The sequence below is a fragment of the Perca fluviatilis genome, chromosome 7 (genome assembly GCF_010015445.1).
Source record: "Perca fluviatilis chromosome 7, GENO_Pfluv_1.0, whole genome shotgun sequence".
In the NCBI taxonomy this organism is placed as follows: Eukaryota; Metazoa; Chordata; class Actinopteri; order Perciformes; family Percidae; genus Perca; species Perca fluviatilis.
In genome coordinates, this window is record NC_053118.1 from 31,877,753 (window position 1) to 31,895,969 (window position 18,217).

At 40.3% G+C, this 18,217-nt stretch overlaps 1 protein-coding gene across 3 annotated transcripts in view; it reads right to left on the bottom strand.

Moving 5' to 3' along the window:
- Nucleotides 1-18,217, bottom strand: part of crppa (CDP-L-ribitol pyrophosphorylase A) — a 52,881-nt gene that overhangs the window by 13,761 nt on the left and 20,903 nt on the right. For all 3 annotated transcript variants that reach the window (XM_039806451.1, XM_039806450.1, XM_039806449.1), the window contains 3 exons: nucleotides 13,790-13,867; nucleotides 13,475-13,567; nucleotides 8,095-8,226 (listed from right to left, as the gene is read on the bottom strand). In XM_039806451.1, the coding sequence (XP_039662385.1) occupies nucleotides 8,095-8,226; nucleotides 13,475-13,567; nucleotides 13,790-13,867 (303 nt within the window). The remainder of the gene's footprint in view (nucleotides 1-8,094; nucleotides 8,227-13,474; nucleotides 13,568-13,789; nucleotides 13,868-18,217) is intronic.

An 18,217-nucleotide genomic window follows, 5' to 3' on the forward strand; every position in this document is an offset into this window, starting at 1 on the left:
CTGTTGAGTGTTTTTCCTCCTTTCTCCTCAGCTGTCAGTCGACCTAAACCAGTCAAAGAGCCTAAAGACAGTCCCTCCAGAAAAACGCGATCATGCGATCGCATAATTCAATGCATAATCAGCAAAAGTCCGCATATTTATGCGGGGGACGCATTTTTTTCAAATACGCTGCACTTTCGCCGCATAAATTGCCGATTTCCGCGCAAAACATGCGGGGCTTGCATGATTTCATAATCCCCACATTGCAAAAAAGTCACATATCTTAGCAGAAAGTTGAAAAATTTTGCGTTTACTTCACACAAGAGCAGCCTTTTCCCCTGTTGCCATGGGAACGTTATGAAGTGACGTAATTGCGCGACGTGAACATCATCGAAAAGCAGGGTGTTGGGGGAATCCCTTTTTTTTCTCTTTTTCATCAAACCGCAGTTTTTGCAAGTTCCCGCAATTTCATCGCATAAAATTGCATAAATATCCCGCATATTCCATCGCATTTTTTATGAAAACGTGCCGCATAATCAAGTATTTTTGCCCACAACAATCACAAAAAAACTCAGCATTTTACTGGAAGGACTGTAATGCATGCAATTTTACTAATCACGTGTCCAGTAATAGAAATAACTCCTCATTTTTAGACACTGGAATGACAATATTCTCTCAGAACACATTAAAGGTCCCAACGCTCTTTTATCACAGAAAATATAACAGCGGTCACTTATTCACCTCAGGACAACGAGAGAGAGAGCGGTCGGGAGTGTGCTGAGACAGCAGAGACGCCAGCCATCCCTGATCTCCCTTGACCCCCGCGCCAGGGTGCGAACACAAAGGTGTCACAGCAAGAGCCTCAGCTTGTGTAGGGTTTCACCTGTCTGCCACGTAGGACCTGAACAGAATAAGCTGCATGTGTCGCCTAACAGTTTGAGAGAAATTGTGGACAAAGACCTCTGGAGAAATCGTTTTCCTTTGGCACTTCATTTAGAAAATTCTCCAGGAGTGTGTAATTCCTTTTAAGGGAAGTGACTAAAGGACCAGATTTCAGTTAGGTTACTTTGCAGTGAAACCTGATTGTTCATGACTTTTTAAACTCTGGCATCACTTTAAGACACTGTTAGCCAAGCTAGCTCGGGCTATAGGTTTAGTTCAACACTTGGGTTCAAACTGAAACATGCCAACAACTACAGTAATCCACGGATTGCTCAGTCCTTCCAGAAAAATGCTGAGTTTTTTTTATTGTTGCGGGCAAAAATCCTTGATTATGCGGCACGTTTTCTTAAAAAATGCGATGGAATATGTGCAATTTTATGCGATGAAATTGCGGGAACTTGCAAAAACTGCGGTTTGATGAAAAAGAGAAAAAAAGGGATTCCCCCAACACCCTGCTTTTTGATGATGTTCATGTCACGTAATTACATCACTTCATAACGTTCCCATGGCAACAGGGGAAAATGGCTGCTCGTGTGAAGTAAACGCAACATTTTTCAACTTTCTGCTAAGATATGTGTGACTTTTTTGCAACAAAAATGCGTGGATTATGAAATCATGCAAGCCCCGCATATTTTGCGTGGAAATCGGCAATTTATGCGGCGTATTTGAAAAAATGCGGCCCCCGCATAAATATGCGGACTTTGGCTGATTTTGTATTGAATTATGTGATCGCATAATCAAGTTTTTCTGGAGGGACTGATTGCTATGAAATGTTGTACATACATTCACGGTCCCCATAGGATGAATCCTACTGACTTCAGTGATCCGCAGACTTCATCGAGCGCCACCAGCGAGTCAAAGTTTTCACTTAAACAGTGAACTATCTCTACATCTACAACAAGGTTTGGCACAAAATGTGGTACAGGCATTCATGGTTCATGACATTGGTGATTCGATGACGTCTTCTTTAGTGCCACCATTAGTTTGACGTCTGTGATTCTGAGTAAAATGTCTCAAAAACGGGACTGTGGATTTGCATGACATGTCATGTCCCCCTCAGGATTAGTTGTAATAACTTTGATGATCCCTTAACTTTCCTTCTAGCACCATCAAGTCAAAATTTAAATGTGTTCAATACTTTGGTTTATGATCAGATAGCTGCAGAACTGACATTTCCATTAAACGCACCAGTACTTAGGAGTTTTGGGAGCAAATATTAGCATGCACACTAAACTAAGATGGTGAACATTGTCCACTGTCAACCTGCTTTACATCAACTTGTTGTCAAGATCGTCATTGTGAGCATGTTACAGGGTTCATACGCATTTTAACCAATACTTTTCCATGACTTTTTCATGACATTTTAGCAAATTTCCATGACTATGTGTTCCTGAAAATGTCAGTCGACAATATACAATAAGAATACAAATCTGTGTTAAAGTTTACCCTCAGAGGTTTAACTATAAAATGAATGACGATTTATGTGGTTCATAGTGGGATTCATAATATCGCTCCCCGAACAGAATGTTGAGTTTAAGGTGACGTAAAAATACATTTATTAATGACATATTATTATGCGGAATATAAAATTCCATGACTTTTCCAAAACTTTCTGGTTCTTTTTACATTTCCAAAACCTTTCCAGGCCTGGAATTTGCATTTTTCAAATTCCATAACTTTTCCAGGTTTTTTCAAAACGTATGAACCCTGATGTTAGCATCCCAGTGTTGTTTCAAGTACAGCCTCAGAGGCTAGCGTAGCTTTCAACTCTCTGTCTGATCATTCTTTAATCAGAGGTTCCCTGACTTGCTGGCTTGCAACACCTTAAAATGAATCCGTGTCAGATGAATCAGATAAACCTATTTTACTTAAACTTTTCGCACAACCATCCCGCCCCCGATTTATTTCCTGCAATGCTGTGCCTCCCCATTAAGACCACTCGTTTTTTGTTTTTTTTCAGCAGAGGACAACTGTTGGATTAGCCTGAGAAAAGTGGGGGAGTGTGCTGAAACCACAGAGGCGACAGTCTTCCCTGATCTCCCCTGACCCCGGCGAGGGTACAACTCCACAGAGTGTCACAGCAAGAGCTTCGCTGGGTCGGGTTCGGTTTCACCTGTCTGCCTTTCAGACCTAGATCTGAACAGGTAGAGGAGAAAAGACCTATAGAGTCCTCTCCTTTTCTTCCCTCCCTCCCCTCCCTGCTCTCCTTTCTCTCCCTCTCTTTTCTTCCCGGCCGGCTAATCTGTTCTCAGGTTTAGGATTCCCGGTCCGGGGCTCTTTTGAGGAGGAGGAAATATGGGGTTGGGTAAACATCAGGGTTCTCACTGCAGGGATTACAACACCCATATATCACCGTGACAACTCCCTTTTCAGCGGATGACAAGTCGCCAGGACCCTGTGCGAGGAGGGATCCAATGACACTTCCTATCGCCGCTGCAGACACCGATAGCGCATACCGTCACCGTTTTCACAACATCGGGTTAGTTTATGAGGATCCGGTGTCCGCGTATCCTCGGTCAACATCTTTAGGTCTGATGTTTTCACACATTATCGCACCTGATGTTTGGCTTGTGGGCATCTTCAGAGGTAACAAAACAAACGGAAAAAGGCTCTAGAGAAGCGCTTTGATCACGTTCCTTTCAGAGAGACCGCTGTTCATTGTCCGTGACTCCATTTCACTCTCTCCTCTCGACGAAGCCAAGTGGCACGCCTGGTGACACGCTGCTGGATGCATTGTGTCGCGTCCCAGCGATTCAGTGTTGCCATGAATAATGTGAAACCAGTCAGGCCTCGTTTGTGAGAATCCACTTATTTTTTTATTTTCCAAAAAAGGACTAATCACTAAGAGTTCAACGAGGTGGATCGTTTTCCCAACCTCTCTGGGACGAACACCATTCCATGTGCTCATGCGTTTTAACTGTCAGAGGTTAAAATTAAATTAGCCGAATGGCCGTACTTTTCCAAAGAGGTGGGCGCGTCAAGTAATTCCTCAGAATGAGACATAATGAGAGACAAGGGACGCTTAAATGCTCTCTACGGTTGTTCTTCTCACTGGTGTGCAGTTGACAACAAACAGTCATGTCAGAGCAGAGAATGAAATCATTTAGGCAGGAACAAAAGGGATTCAGAGTTTATGGTGGACCATCTTTAACAAGATTTTGTATAAAAATTTGGAGAAGACGGAAAGTACTGATGTCATACCTTGTTTTACTGCCACTGGCAACTTGAAGGAATCATAAAATATTGAAACTTGGGTTCGTAATTAAAACTTTCACCTAGTTTATAAGAACTGCAAACATCCCTGGTCTACAGCAGTCGCAATCACAAATATATCATTCATCAACAGTATTGCTTTAGAACATGTATTACATTTTTATTCATACAATGTTTTGATTTATCAGCATCAGTATTTGAAGTATTAGTTTTGCGAGTAGTGATGATATGTCAGGCACCGTTTATACCTAATCTCAGAAAGTGCAGCATACACAAAATGTAATTTAATTGAAACATGATCCTATGAATTTGTAATGTGTTGTGGTTCATGCTTTTATATATCTAGAGATCTTTTCACCTCTGTGCCCAGGTAGTGTTAGTTCAGCACAACTGCACACAATAGGCTTTCCCTGCGAGACCCACGTTTAAATGCCTTTGTTCATCATCTGTGCTGTGAAAACATCGGATAAGTAAAAGTATAATATAGAAAAGTAACGCACCCCGAGGGATGAAGTGAGGGGCCCGATCACTGGAGGTAGACTTGGAAATAAGAAAAAAGTGTTGCACACTTCTTATGCATATCTCTATTTATTTTGACGACGTTTCGGCCCTCAGGCCTTCTTCAAATCAACAAATCAGATCAAAAACAAGGGCCCGAGGGCCAGAAACGTCATCAGAATAAATACAGATATGCATATGGAGCCAGAGTGTGCAACGCTATTTTCTTAGTTTCAAGAGAAAGTAAACGTGTCATCGTTCATTTAGCTATAAAATCCTAGCGCACCACGGAGCCAACATCATTCGTCGCGCTGCCCTGCCTCACGCTGCTCCCCGTTTCCATCACCCTTCTCTACTCCCACTAGGCATGGGCCGGTACACGATTCTGACGCTGTGATAACCTTCAGCAAAAATATCACAGTTTCATGGTATTGCAATTACAGCTTTAAAATGTATTATTTTTTTAAATGGTTAAAAAACTACTTCTTTTTTTTCCATTAAACACAATGTATTTGATTTTTAAACACACTGCACACTGGCAGGGAGACTAAACTGCAGTTTCTCTCCTTGACCTCTCATAAAAAACAGCTCATACCTTAGGAACGGTGTGACAGAAAATTTTTTGTGGTTTTGAAACCTTGACTTTTTCAAACCGCGGTATACCTTGAAACCGATAACCGGCCCATGCCTAACTCCCACCTCAGTCCGTTTCGTGGTGAGGTCATTTTGAGACTCTGTTTAAACAGTTCACAGCTTGCCTTGCTGTTGCTCCTGCATTGCTCTGTGTACAACGACACAGCTAAACAAAAAGGTTCAACTGACAATCTGCGAGTCGACACAGGGGTTTCTTGGGGGAGGAGGGGGGAGGGGGATGACACGCAGCAAAGGTCCACAGGTCAGATTCGAACCTGGGCTGCTGCAAAGGCCTCAGCCCACATGGGTGGGGGGCAGCCCTAGTTTGTCCACATGATAAACCAGAACAATGTGTTGATGTGGACCATCAAACTGCTTTGTACTGAATGGAGGGAGTCACAGATTGAGTTTGATAGCGTTTTTTTTATTTCATTCTCGGTGGTGCTAAAGCTGGTACACACATAAGCGCACAAAGCGACACACAAATCAATGAATGAATAAAACAGTTCATGCTCACAAACTTGCATTAAACTATATATTGAAGCTAACATCTTAATAATATGAATTCAATGAATGTTTATTGATACAAAGTGAACTGTGAAAAGTCACAGGAAGAACACATGTTGAAAACAGCAGCATAAGTCCCTTACAAAGATATTTTCACTTCCAAACAGTAAAAACTTGACCTTTCTTTGCAGGGAACAGAAAATGTAATCCGGGCTGTTTTGTCGTGTCAGCCTTTATGTGACCATTCGGGAAAATAACATCTTTCCTCTGGATGTTGGAAGTGTTGAATTTCAGTGCAAAGATGCCGGAGTTGTGCCTGGTACTCCGTTATATTGTCGCACATGTAATCACAGTGCCATCTCAGATGTTTATGGTTTTCGTAGGGCTGTTTTTCATGTTTTAATTAAAGCAACAAACACTGAGGACAAAAACTAAATAGAAGAAAAACTGCATTTTTAAGCAATCCGCACAGATTCAATCCCTCTTTCAACAATCAAACTGATTGCCTGAAAATGTTCACTATGTGTGCATTATTGCCTGCTGTCAGATCTTTTTTTTATTTTTTTATTAAAGCCAAAGAAGTAAAACAAACATAGAATTTGTGAGCATTATTCATATATACTGTACGGCTGACAGAGGAAGTGTTGGCAGGCATCTCCACAAGTATGAATAAGGCCATCTGGGAAGAATTATCCTCATTATAACAAAAAAAGCTAACAGTGATTTATACAAGGCTGTATTCTGCTGTTCCACTATCTCATAACGATAAGCATTTTATCATGGTGAAACACACATTATCTCCGTCCACTCTCTTCCCCATTTCTCTGTCGAAGCAGGATGACTAATTAACAGCATTAGTTCCATAATTCAGAGGAAGACCAAGATGTCCAACATCCGATAGTTGGAATCAAACTCATATGTGGGCCGACAGCGTATTTCGTGTCTCGCTATCAAGAATACAAAGCATCTCATTTTAATTAGGCGACACTGTGATGTCAAGGCCCGACGCATGATGCTGAATCACCGACCACAGAAGACTGGGCCTCCTCCTTCAGCTCGTTGTTCTCTTTCGCAGGAGTGAATAAAGCCGACCTGCTCAGACATCCGGACGGCCGGGGGCGTTGTACCAGACCCGAAAGGGAGGCAAATCTCGACGTTTCGACCTTTGCCTATGGTCATGAGCTTTGAGTATTGACTTTAAGAAAGAGATCGCAGATACAAGCGGCCAAAATGAGTTTTCCTCTATAGGGTGGCAGGCTCAGCATTATAGGGTGAGGAGCTCAGACATCGAATGGAGCTTGGGGGTAGAGCCGCTGCTACTTTTTAAAAAGGAGCTAGTTGAGGTGGTTCGGGCATCTGATAAGGATACCTCCTGGACACCTCCCATTAGAAGTTTTCCGGGCATGTCCAACTAGTAGGAGGCCTTGAGGTAGACCTAGAAACGCTTGACACATTATATATCTGGTCTGGCCTGGGAACGCCTGGGCGTTTCCCAGGAAGAGCTGGAAAACGTTGCGGGGGAGAGGGCCGTCTGAAATTCTTTGCTTAGCCTGCTGCCCTCGCAACCCGATGACGATGGATGGATGCTCATCCCCTCGCCTGAGCTTTTTTAATTGATTTGTGACGTGATGCAGCTGCCAATAAACCTCATTTATCACACTGCTGCAGTCAGTCGTGAACATAAATCATGATGGATGTCATATTTAAGGCCAACATCACCATGAATATTCAGCATTCGTCTTCTGTTTACCCTGCACATCTGGCCCAAATGTTGTGATTTGACTTGACGGCTTTGGTAGCATGAATCCCAACATTTCTCACTGTGCTGGATGAATAATTCCATTTTATATAATCCTATGATTACAGAGCAGTCAGTTATGGATTCCAGGTCAACCGCATCCATCCTGTATGACTCCGGTGCACACTTGGCGGGCCTCGCAGCGGATTCCCGGCTAAACTGTGGAGGTTTCGACCTACGCGTGCGGTGGTTGAGCTGCTTCAGACCTTAAGCACCTCTCCATCCTTATCATCCCTCTGGCGTTCAGTTAAAACTATACTTCCCAACGAGTGCGGCGGAGGGTAGAAATTTGATCAATTTTGATCAAATTTTTCACATCCAAGCGTGCACACACGCACTAACACATAAAGACAGCAACCTTGCCTGAAGCATAAAAGCATGACAAGACATTGGTACAAGACACTTAAGAGACATTTCCCATTCTGTTTTGTTTGGCGTCTCTGAAATATGAATTCACAGCACAGGAACTCTGAGCTCACTTTAGGAAGACATTAAAGAAAGACGGGGAAAGACTAAAAGCTTACCTTTGTCTGACGAAGCTGGATGCCATAGAGGAGAATATTTCGGAGCTTAGCTGCTGAGGCCAGGTCCATGATAGCTGCCGGCTCTACCCCTCTCCCGCTGACGGACAGCTCATCCGAACCGCTCAAATGCACCTATCAAAACAAAAGCCACCGCGCCCAATCAGAAAACGCTTGCCAATAGAGAGGATCTCTTACCAGAACAGCAATTATGCCCCTTTTTTTGGAGCAATAACAGCTCATTTTTCAAGCAGCCATTTAAACATGTTGCAACTCAATAGGCCTGTTTATTTAGGGTTGTATTCAGAGAAGCTCGGCTGTGCTGAGAGTAAACAGGTTGGGTGATGCACTGTCCTGTCTGAAGATATAATTATTCTCTAATTAAGCTGTAAATCTGAAGGGGCTCTGGGGTTTATTTTCTCCAATTATGGCAGCATAATCCAGACACACTGGTACGTATTACTGTATCAACCCTAATCCAACATTTAGCCGATTATCGTAACCCGCCCGCTAACAGAAACTGAACTCAAGATTTATTACCCGCAATTATTTTGTCATATATTCTTAAAAGCTGCGGCAGCAAGACACGATAGTCAGGAGAATCGTGTCAAGGCGTCAGCTCTAAACTTGCAATTACACTTACACTTGAATATCAATCAGACGTTTGCTGTCATCGGGTGACATTCAATTTGAAGAGTGATTATTCAGCACATAAGCAGGGCTTCAACCTCCAGGCCATATTAGTCTAGTGAAACACTGACAGTGATATTTGTGCGAAAATATGAATAACTGAGGCATATACAAGAGCAACTGACAAGAACAACTTAAAGCTAAAAGTTAAGGATAGATGTTCAACCGTACTTCATTTACACTTCATTGAGTCACACACGTTGACATCTTGGAACTGCCCACTTAAACTACTCATGTCGACCTTTGGCCACCTGGACAGTATACTAGAAGGTTTAAAAGGAGAGATTTACTTTGAAAAACTATTGAAAAATAGCTACTGGAAACGTACAGTACTTTGCACAATGTAGAGTGCATTTTTGGCTATTTACGACAAGACATCATGCATACATACATACGATCACATACATATTGTCAGTTCCTCGTCAGAAATCCACCATAGAAGAAGAAAAACATCAGTAGCCTCAAACGACTGGAATGAAACACATCCACAATACATGGTCTGTTCTTTTTTTAAATTAGAGGTGCGGCTGCGATCGCGCACACCCTGATTTGCACTAAGTGGTTGCTGCTATAGGCCGCTAGCAGGTGATGTCCACAAACTTGAAAACCTACACTAATACCCCGTATACATGTACATGGTTATTTTGAAAAAAACAGAGACATTTGCCTTCGTTTGTGCCCTTCGTTTACACGCAAACGGACAATTTGCCTTTGAAAAAGAGTCTTTCTAAAAGCAAGATTTTGGAAAACTTCGTTTGCACGTTTGCATGTAAGCTGAAACAAACGGAGGTTTAGGCAGCCGAGGAAGTGAGGAAGAGAATAGAGAGGAAGTGATTCGTTGCTGTTGTTCCTATTTTCGGGATTCTGATTGGCTAACGTGGGCTTGAGCTTCTCGTTATACTGCCACCTACAGGTTTGGCATACAAACACTTTTCTGAAAACTGACAGCTGTGCACGATGTTATTTTTAAAAACGGAGAGGTTGAAATGTCAGTTTATGAAAATAGCCGGCCACGTGTAAACGTAGCATAAATTAAGTACAAGAAGGCCAGGCAGGACAGTGGGTACTTTCAAAAATAAATACACTTCATTTCAACAAGGTGGAGGCAAAGAAAGTTTCTTTGTTAAAGTAGAGTTTTATATTGCACTTTCACAATGAACATTTACCAATGAAAAAACTGTGTTTTAAACTCTTATTTGTTTAGCTTCTTTCAAACTTAGAAAATGACTTAAAAATTGCTAACGTAGCATAAAAAAAATAAGATTTATTGCTAGGTGGTTAAACTGTTATCCATTATTATGTCTGAGGTGTACCGATATTGCATTTCAGCCTCCAATTACTAAAAAAATAAGTGTCTAATACATAACACAAAGGACTCCTTGGAACAGACATCAATCACAGATTTATGATACCTAACAACATGAGACATAAGGTGCTAATATCAACAACATGGGGCTCTTGCTTTGAATACAATGCTCAAGACCATAGCACCTCATTTTCACAGACGGTTTGAAACCGTGACCTCCATCAACCAGTCTGCTTCTCTGCCCTCGAGGCTACCACCTACACTTCAAACTCAATTATCCCTCCACCGATCCCTTCCATGTGATCAAAGCTGTGATAAATAACGGGGCACATGTGCAACCTAACAACAGCCCCATGCACAAAAACAAAAGGTAAGAAAAACACTTTGGTGCTGAACTAATCCTCATCACTTATAACCGCCAAACTCAGAGGCTGCTTCATGTTTCTCGTAGTCACAACTTCCCCGAATGACTTCACACACATTCTAACGCCAGCATGAAATCAGGTTATAAATGGAGAGAAAAGCAAACTGTGTGCTCTGTTATAGACTTACAGATTGTTTTGCTTATTTGAAATGCTCTTTGCCTTAAAGTGCTCATATGATGCTCATTTTCAGGTTCATAATTGTATTTAGAAGTTATATCAAAATAGGTTTACATGGTTTAATTTTCAAAAAACACCATATTTTTGTTGTACTGCACATTGCTGCAGCTCCTCTTTTCACCCTGTGTGTTGAGCTGGACTACAATAGAGCTGTTTGGAACAGTTTGTGGACAGTGTTTTCTGTTGGAGATGGTAAGTCCCTTTGGGGTGGACTTTGAGCTTTTTCACTTTGTAAACCTATAACGTGCACAAAAAAGATATATAACACAATAAAGGAAAGAGAAAAAGCCAAAAAGCATAATGAGCACTTTAAACTTTACAGACACAGTAGCTTTTAATATAGACTTATAGTCTTATCTGTCTTTTGTGGGGCTGCAATTAATGATTATTATTATCGATTATTTCTCTAATTTTCTATAATCAATCAGTTTTAGTCCATAAAATGTTGGTCGACCAAAACACAATAGAATTCAAGCAAATTTTCGCCTTTGAGAATCTATTTGATAAATAACTCATTGTACCAGACTTATAGATTAATCAACTAATTAACTATTTTTTCAGCTGTTGGGAGTTGTTTTAACTTAAATGAGTGTTACAGGAATTAATAGAGTAGAATATAATAGAGTACAACAGAGTACAGTGGACTTGAGTAGAGTAGAACAGAAAAAAAGGAAAATAGAGTGTACTAGAATAGAATTGAATAGAACAAAACTAAATAGAATAGTGGACCAGACTAGAGTGCAGTACAGTAGAATAGAATGAAATAGAATAGGTTTGGAGCAGAAGTGAATATAATTGAAGTGAACTGAGTGCTCGATGGTGTTTTAAGCCCCCAACGTCGACTTCAAGGCAGCACTGCGACCGTCAACTTCAAGGCCCCTAACCCTAACCATCATAACCATTGCCTATTCCTAGTGCCTTCCAGGCAGCACTGCCTGGAAGACGACGTTGGGGGCTTAAAACACCAAACACCAAACTGAATAGACAAGAGTAGAGCATAAGAAAATAAACAAAAACAAAAAATTTAATAGTTGAGTAAAATATAGTATAATAACAGAATATAACAGATTGGAGAAGAATTCAATATAAGAGTAATAAAAGAGAGCAAAAATAGAATAGAAGAAACAAGTTGACAGTGGGAGTTCTGGGTACTCTGACATGCTTTTATAGGGAGTGGATCCCACTAAAGCCAGTGTACACGTGTGAATCCATGTGTGTGTGTGTGTGTGTGTGTGTGTGTGTGTGTGTGTGTGTGTGTGTGTGTGTGTGTGTTCTATTGAAAACTTGGTACAACAAATAAGAGTGGGGGTTGATTGTGATTGAGACTGATTGAGGGATTTGGCGGTAGAAATCGGCCCTCTGCAGGTTTGTTTTTTTCTTATTACATGCCATTGTTTTGGCACTTACTCTGTGTTTTAGTAAGAGGTCAATTTTCCAAATTAAAAAGGAGCTTAAACAGGCCTTTCACAAATATTTGGATGTTTCTTGGATCAGATTTGATCCGTTTGTTTTAGGTTTTTCCTCTCTGTGATCTCTCTGGTCAGTGTTGCTCTGTGGGTGAACAGTAAGCGAGGCCAAGCTGCAGGGCTCTCCTGGGAGGTGTGCGGTTTCCAAACAGCTACAGAGCTCATCAGTGGAGCCGAGGTGGACTACAGGTGACGTTTTTACAAGCGGGAAAAAAAAAGACACGGTTTGGCTCGCTGTGTAGTACATGTACCTTTGAATAAAGAGAATCTGTCCTTCTGCCAGATGTCTGTATTCAAAAACATGCAAAGAAAAGTTCAATCAAAGTGTGGGAAATGATACTGAGACATGTTTAACTCCGCCTCTTACTAAACACACAGACCCACAGTAACTCTGTGTACACTTTGTGAATTTTTGGTTGATTTTCAAGGAGACACAAGATCTGATAAAGACCTACACTAACCACATCCAGGATGACTGTAAAGGCTGAATGTGTTGTGTTGTATAAATTGGTGATATACTGAAGCAATAAAGCCATAAAAAGTAATAGAACACACACAGTGACCTGAGAGCACATTGCTCAGCTATATTCATTTTCAAACAAAAAGTAATAAGTAAGATTTACATAAAAATGCTTTTTTTTCCTGGCGTGACAGAGACGAGTCGATCCTGTACTAATGAAACCTGCTGTGTGGCGAATTACAGCTTCATTGAAAGGCCAGCGTACCAAACACAAATCAAGGCAGTGGTTTAATCGAGTAATGCTGTGTGACAAATAGCATTTGTATTTTGGCACTGGCCCAAGTTAAAAAGCTAAGATCGGTTTTTACAAATTCAAAGCTTTCTCCCGGTGCGTTGCATGCCAGAGATCTTGTGCAGCTGATGCTCCTGCACCTCCCGGCATCTGTGCATTCATTCTTCTTCACTGGTTTACAAATCTGTCCTTCAGACAACAACAACGTCTGAAAACAAGTCAGGAGTGTGAGGAGTGTAGGATACATTTGGAAATGTGAAAAGTGGCTTTGGTGGCTTGGCTCTAATGATGGCAATGACGGTCTGTCAGTGAGTCCATCACTTTGGTCCAGACTAAAACAACTATTTGGACAAATTGCCACGAAATTCACGATGCATTCTACTGACTTTGGTGATGCCTTGACCTTTCATCTAGAGCCACTGTGGGTTTCACTTTTGTGGTTTTCAGCGAAACTTGGTACAAGTATTCATGTGTCAGCCTCACAGAGCCGCCAGCAAAGTTGTGCAACTCTTAAGTCTTTTTTTTTTTTTGCAAAACCATGGCTGCAGTATCCGTGTATGAACTCACCCAAATGACGACCAGCGGGTGGAGAAGAGCCCGATTCGCTGCCTCCAAATCCTTCAATACGGCCTCCACTTCAGACAGGCATGAACGATTGACCTGGAGACCAAGGACATAAAAAAACTACATAAGAACTTTTGAAGCAAAGATTACATTTTCTATTTTCTCTCCATGATGACCAGCAAGATAAAACAAAGGAAAAAAAGTGTGCTAGAAGATTTTAGAAAGTCCAAACCCTGCTTTGGCCAGAAAAGATCATAAATATTTACACTGACATGTTTTCATTTCTCATTAAAGTTGTGCTTAAAATAGGGAACTTACAGAAACCTGGATGAAGTTCCACTCTTTTAACAGATACCCGGCGTTTTCTCCCATCAGATCTGGGATGACATCCAGCTCCTGTAAGACGGAGATACCCTGACTTTAACTATTCAGTTGACATTCTGCTTGTTACAGGATCCTGAGTGATAACATTAAAGCAAGAGCTGCAGTACCAGGGTCCTCGTGCATCTGATGTTGAGTGACGGATGACTTCAGTGCTCAAAAGGTCAAGAGGCTTCTGGTTTTTGTTTCAGCCACTTCTTCAATCATTTAGTGTGAGTACACCCACCTGTTCTCCTGCCATGACTGATTTTATGATTATGAAAAAATCTAAATACACTCAGGGAGTATGTAACTGAGTGGCTCATTTCCATCAGTGGTAATCAGAAGCTTATTAGAACAAATGGTAGATATTAAAAAAAAAAGAAACCGTTTCTGGGTTCCTTTATACTTCTGAACAGGCAGGAAAATTCTGTCATATGCAAAGGCCGGGGACAGCGATCAGGCAAAAACCAACTTAAATTTCATTACGCTGCAAATTGAGTCAACGGCCGATGTACGGCCAAGAATCGTAAAAGCTTTTTTGCACAAAGAACCACGACATTTAGGTCCTGATCTTTCCAGTCAGCTTCGGCCTTGGCACACGAGTAACATGAGGCAACCGGATAGCATGCCGTGTCCACCATGTCCGTTTCACATTCATCTTTGTTGTTATGCCTCTAATTACAGCCTGGTACTTCAATTTCACACACGCAGGAAATAAACACAGAAATAAACATCCAGACTCTGAGTTTGGCATGAAGATACAGTCGTTTTAAAATAACAGAAAGTCATTGGAAATGTAAAATGGTTATGGGAAACATATGTCGGAGGGTTAATTTGTCTTGAAAGATAACTGCCCATGGCTTCAGGAGGAAAATCATTTCGGTTCGAAATGTAGATTTGTAGGGTTTAAAAAAACTTTGACGTGATCTAAACCAGGTTGGGCATGAAATCCCAGAGTAGGAATGTTTATTTAAATTTAGGCATGGCCTGGAGAGCCAAGAAGGCTCGGCGACCCAACCACTCTGAGGACACAAGAAAAACAAAGAGCTCAGCACAGCAGTGAGCTACCCGCGGAAATGATTTTAACGTGTTAACGTAGACCAAAATATAGTTATTTTAGTCATGGTTATAGTTTAAAACAATGTAGTGTTTAAAAATCCCATTAAATATTAGACTCAACGTTGTAATATGTGGTTATTTTGGCTACTTACTCTGAAATTAAGCTGTAACAAAATACTTATATATTATCACTTATAAAGTTGTGTTGTGTGTTAGCCAACTGTTTCTTATCTACACATCCAGTAATAACAGTGCAACAATAGCATTCATTTAGAGTCGTGTTTCTGGCCACTTGACAAATGAAAGTCCAACATTCATAGATTTTTTTTAGCTCTATATTGGTCTCTATGAACTCCTTAGTAATATACTGTATATCCAGCTCTTTAGCTTCTATATCCTCAACTATTTTTAGTTTTGCTAGCTGCTAACTCTGTCTGTCTGCCGCTTGGTGCTGGCCAAGAAAAATAAAGATTAGTGCAACTTTAAACTCTTAAAAGAAGATATGGCACATTTATTAACTGCTTAAATAGAGTTTGGTATGACTAGTAGCAGCTGGTGGCAAATGTAAGCTAATGTTGCCTAGCTTGAGATTGATATTGCTGTGTGACTGACATTATTGAGTCAGTTTGCTGACTTTATGACTCTTCTCTACTGCTACTGTTACGCTACAGCTAGCGTTTATCATCCCTTTTTGTCACTGGTAATAAAAATAAGTTTTAACAAGAGTCTACAACCATGCTGGCAGCTCTGTGAGCCTGTACTTAGCATTTAGCTCAAAGCATCACTGTCCCTTATGTCAGAAAAGCATGTGAACATTTGATAATTAGCACTAAACCCAAATTAAACACAAAGTACAGTTGACTTGAGCCTAATGGGAATGCCATAAGGTTAACCAGGTTAGTAGGGTTCTTCCTCTGGGGACCATGAATCACTGCACACAATTTCCTGCCAATAGTTGTTGAGTACAGTACAGGCCAAAAGTTTGGACACACCTTCTCATTCAGTGCGTTTCCTTTTTATTTTCATGACTATTTACATTGTAGATTCTCACCTAATGCATCAAAACTATGAATGAACACATATGGAATTATGTACTTAACAAAAAAGTGTGAAATAACTGAAAACATGTCTTATATTTTAGATTCTTCAAAGTAGCCACCCTTTGCCTTTTTCTTTAATAAAGGGAAAAAATTCCACTAATTAACCCTGACAAAGCACACCTGTGAAGTGAAAACCTTTTCAGGTGACTACCTCATGAAGCTCATTGAGAGAACACCAGAGTTATCAAAAAAGCAAAGGGTGGCTACTTTGAGGAATCTAAAATATAAGACATGTTCAGTTATTTCACACTTTTTTGATAAGTATATAATTCCATATGTGTTCTTCATAGTTTTGATGCCTTCAGTGAGAATCTACAATGTAAATAGTCATGAAAATAAAGAAACACATTGAATGAGAAGGTGTGTCCAAACTTTTGGCCTGTACTGTATTTCAGTCTTAACCAAAGTGGTTGAGACAGACCGAAAGACAGACCATCATTGCCATCCTTAAAGCTCCTTGCAAGGCTAAAAATGTATGTTTGTGGTGTAAAATTTCTTGGTAGAAAACAGCATAGACAGATTTAAACAATAGGAAAGGGAATGGCTCCAATCCTGGGTCAGATTCAAATTCATGTGGAAATTATGTCTGATATATTTACTTTATTTAATATTTGAGCCTGCGGTGGCATCAAATGGATGAAAATGTAATGACCGTGTATTTACCACATTTAAATGTCAAGTATACTTTTATAAACTTTTGTAAATTGTTAACAAAAGCTGAACCCACTACTTATCAATATCAGTGGCTGACAGACAAAAACTGTTTATCCTGGCGAGCAATACTCCCTCTCTGTCAAAATGACAGATCCTCTTATAGGTTGAGGTTAATCATTATAAACCTTCACTAGTTTGATACATGAGCTGAGGATTGTCTTTGATCTGGGCTGGATATGAGAATATTATAATTATATATTATCAAGATAAAAAGGGTTAGTGATAAGGGAGGTGATTTTTTTTTTAATGAAATACTGCTTTCCTCGTTTATGTAGGTGGCCATAAAACATCTACTTGTCTGGGTTTAGCCTATGATCCAAATTCACTGAAGCCAAATGTTTGAATAATAGATGGCTCATAATTATGCATTAAAAGGGGAAAGTAGGAAAATGACAGACTGAAAAAACTAGTTCAACATTGAGGAACTCATACATAACTTAGGTTTTCCATTCTATATTTAGTATTGCGATATCTCCTTTTTTCCGTGCTTATGAAACACTTAAGAGACACAATAACACAGTAATGCTCAGAATGTGGTCAGAAATTAGACATTTGACATGGACATGTGTAGGCCAGGAGTTCTTGGCATTGTTTATTTTAACTGAAACTAGAGGCAGTTTATTGATCCGACAATATAACGAGAGAGTTATTGATACTTTCACAAAAACTATCTGGATCACAATAACCATTTGTAGTGATGAGCAGCAGTTACCCATGAAGAGATTGTGAACTGAGATGTCGGATACAAAACTATTTGAGTTGTATCATCGCAAAAGACAAGATGACATTATATATCACGGAGAAACATTTCATTTAGCTGAACTACATTTCTTTAAAAAAATGATTATTCGACAGGCCAAAAAAATATTCTGTCATGTTTTAGAATGGAATAAGCTTAAAAGGGTAAAAAAAATTAGATCAGCTGTGGTTTTCATTTATATAGTGTGGAAGTACTGTATTTTTAGTTCCATTAAAACATTAAATATTTATCAAGCAGATGTCTTGCATTGTGCTATTTTTGGCCAAGATGTTTTTCATAATACGGTATTGGCACATTGCCTGTTTGAGAGACAGAAACCATAAAACACTACTACCACTGAGGTGCCCATGAGCAACGCCCTTAACCCCCAACTGCACCAGTGAAGACGCTCAATGGTCAGAAGATGAAAATGGTTATACTGTGCAGCTTTCAGGTGTGAATGTGTGTTAGGTTAAAAAGAAGAAGACAAAACTACAATGCTCTTGAAGAAAAAAAATCAGCTACTTTCTCCTGAAATGTGGTATTTTCAGGAGTTAACTTCATTTTTATATAAATTTGACATCAACTGACATTTTTTTTCCTTTTTCTCTGTAAGCCTGGATTTAAACTGCATTAAATCTCTCAGATAACATCCTGTTGAGAGAATCCCTTAATCATATTCTTACCGTGTCTTCCTCTTACTCACACATGCTGCCAAATCCTCCACCTGCACAAACGCACGCACGCGCACACACACACACACACACACAC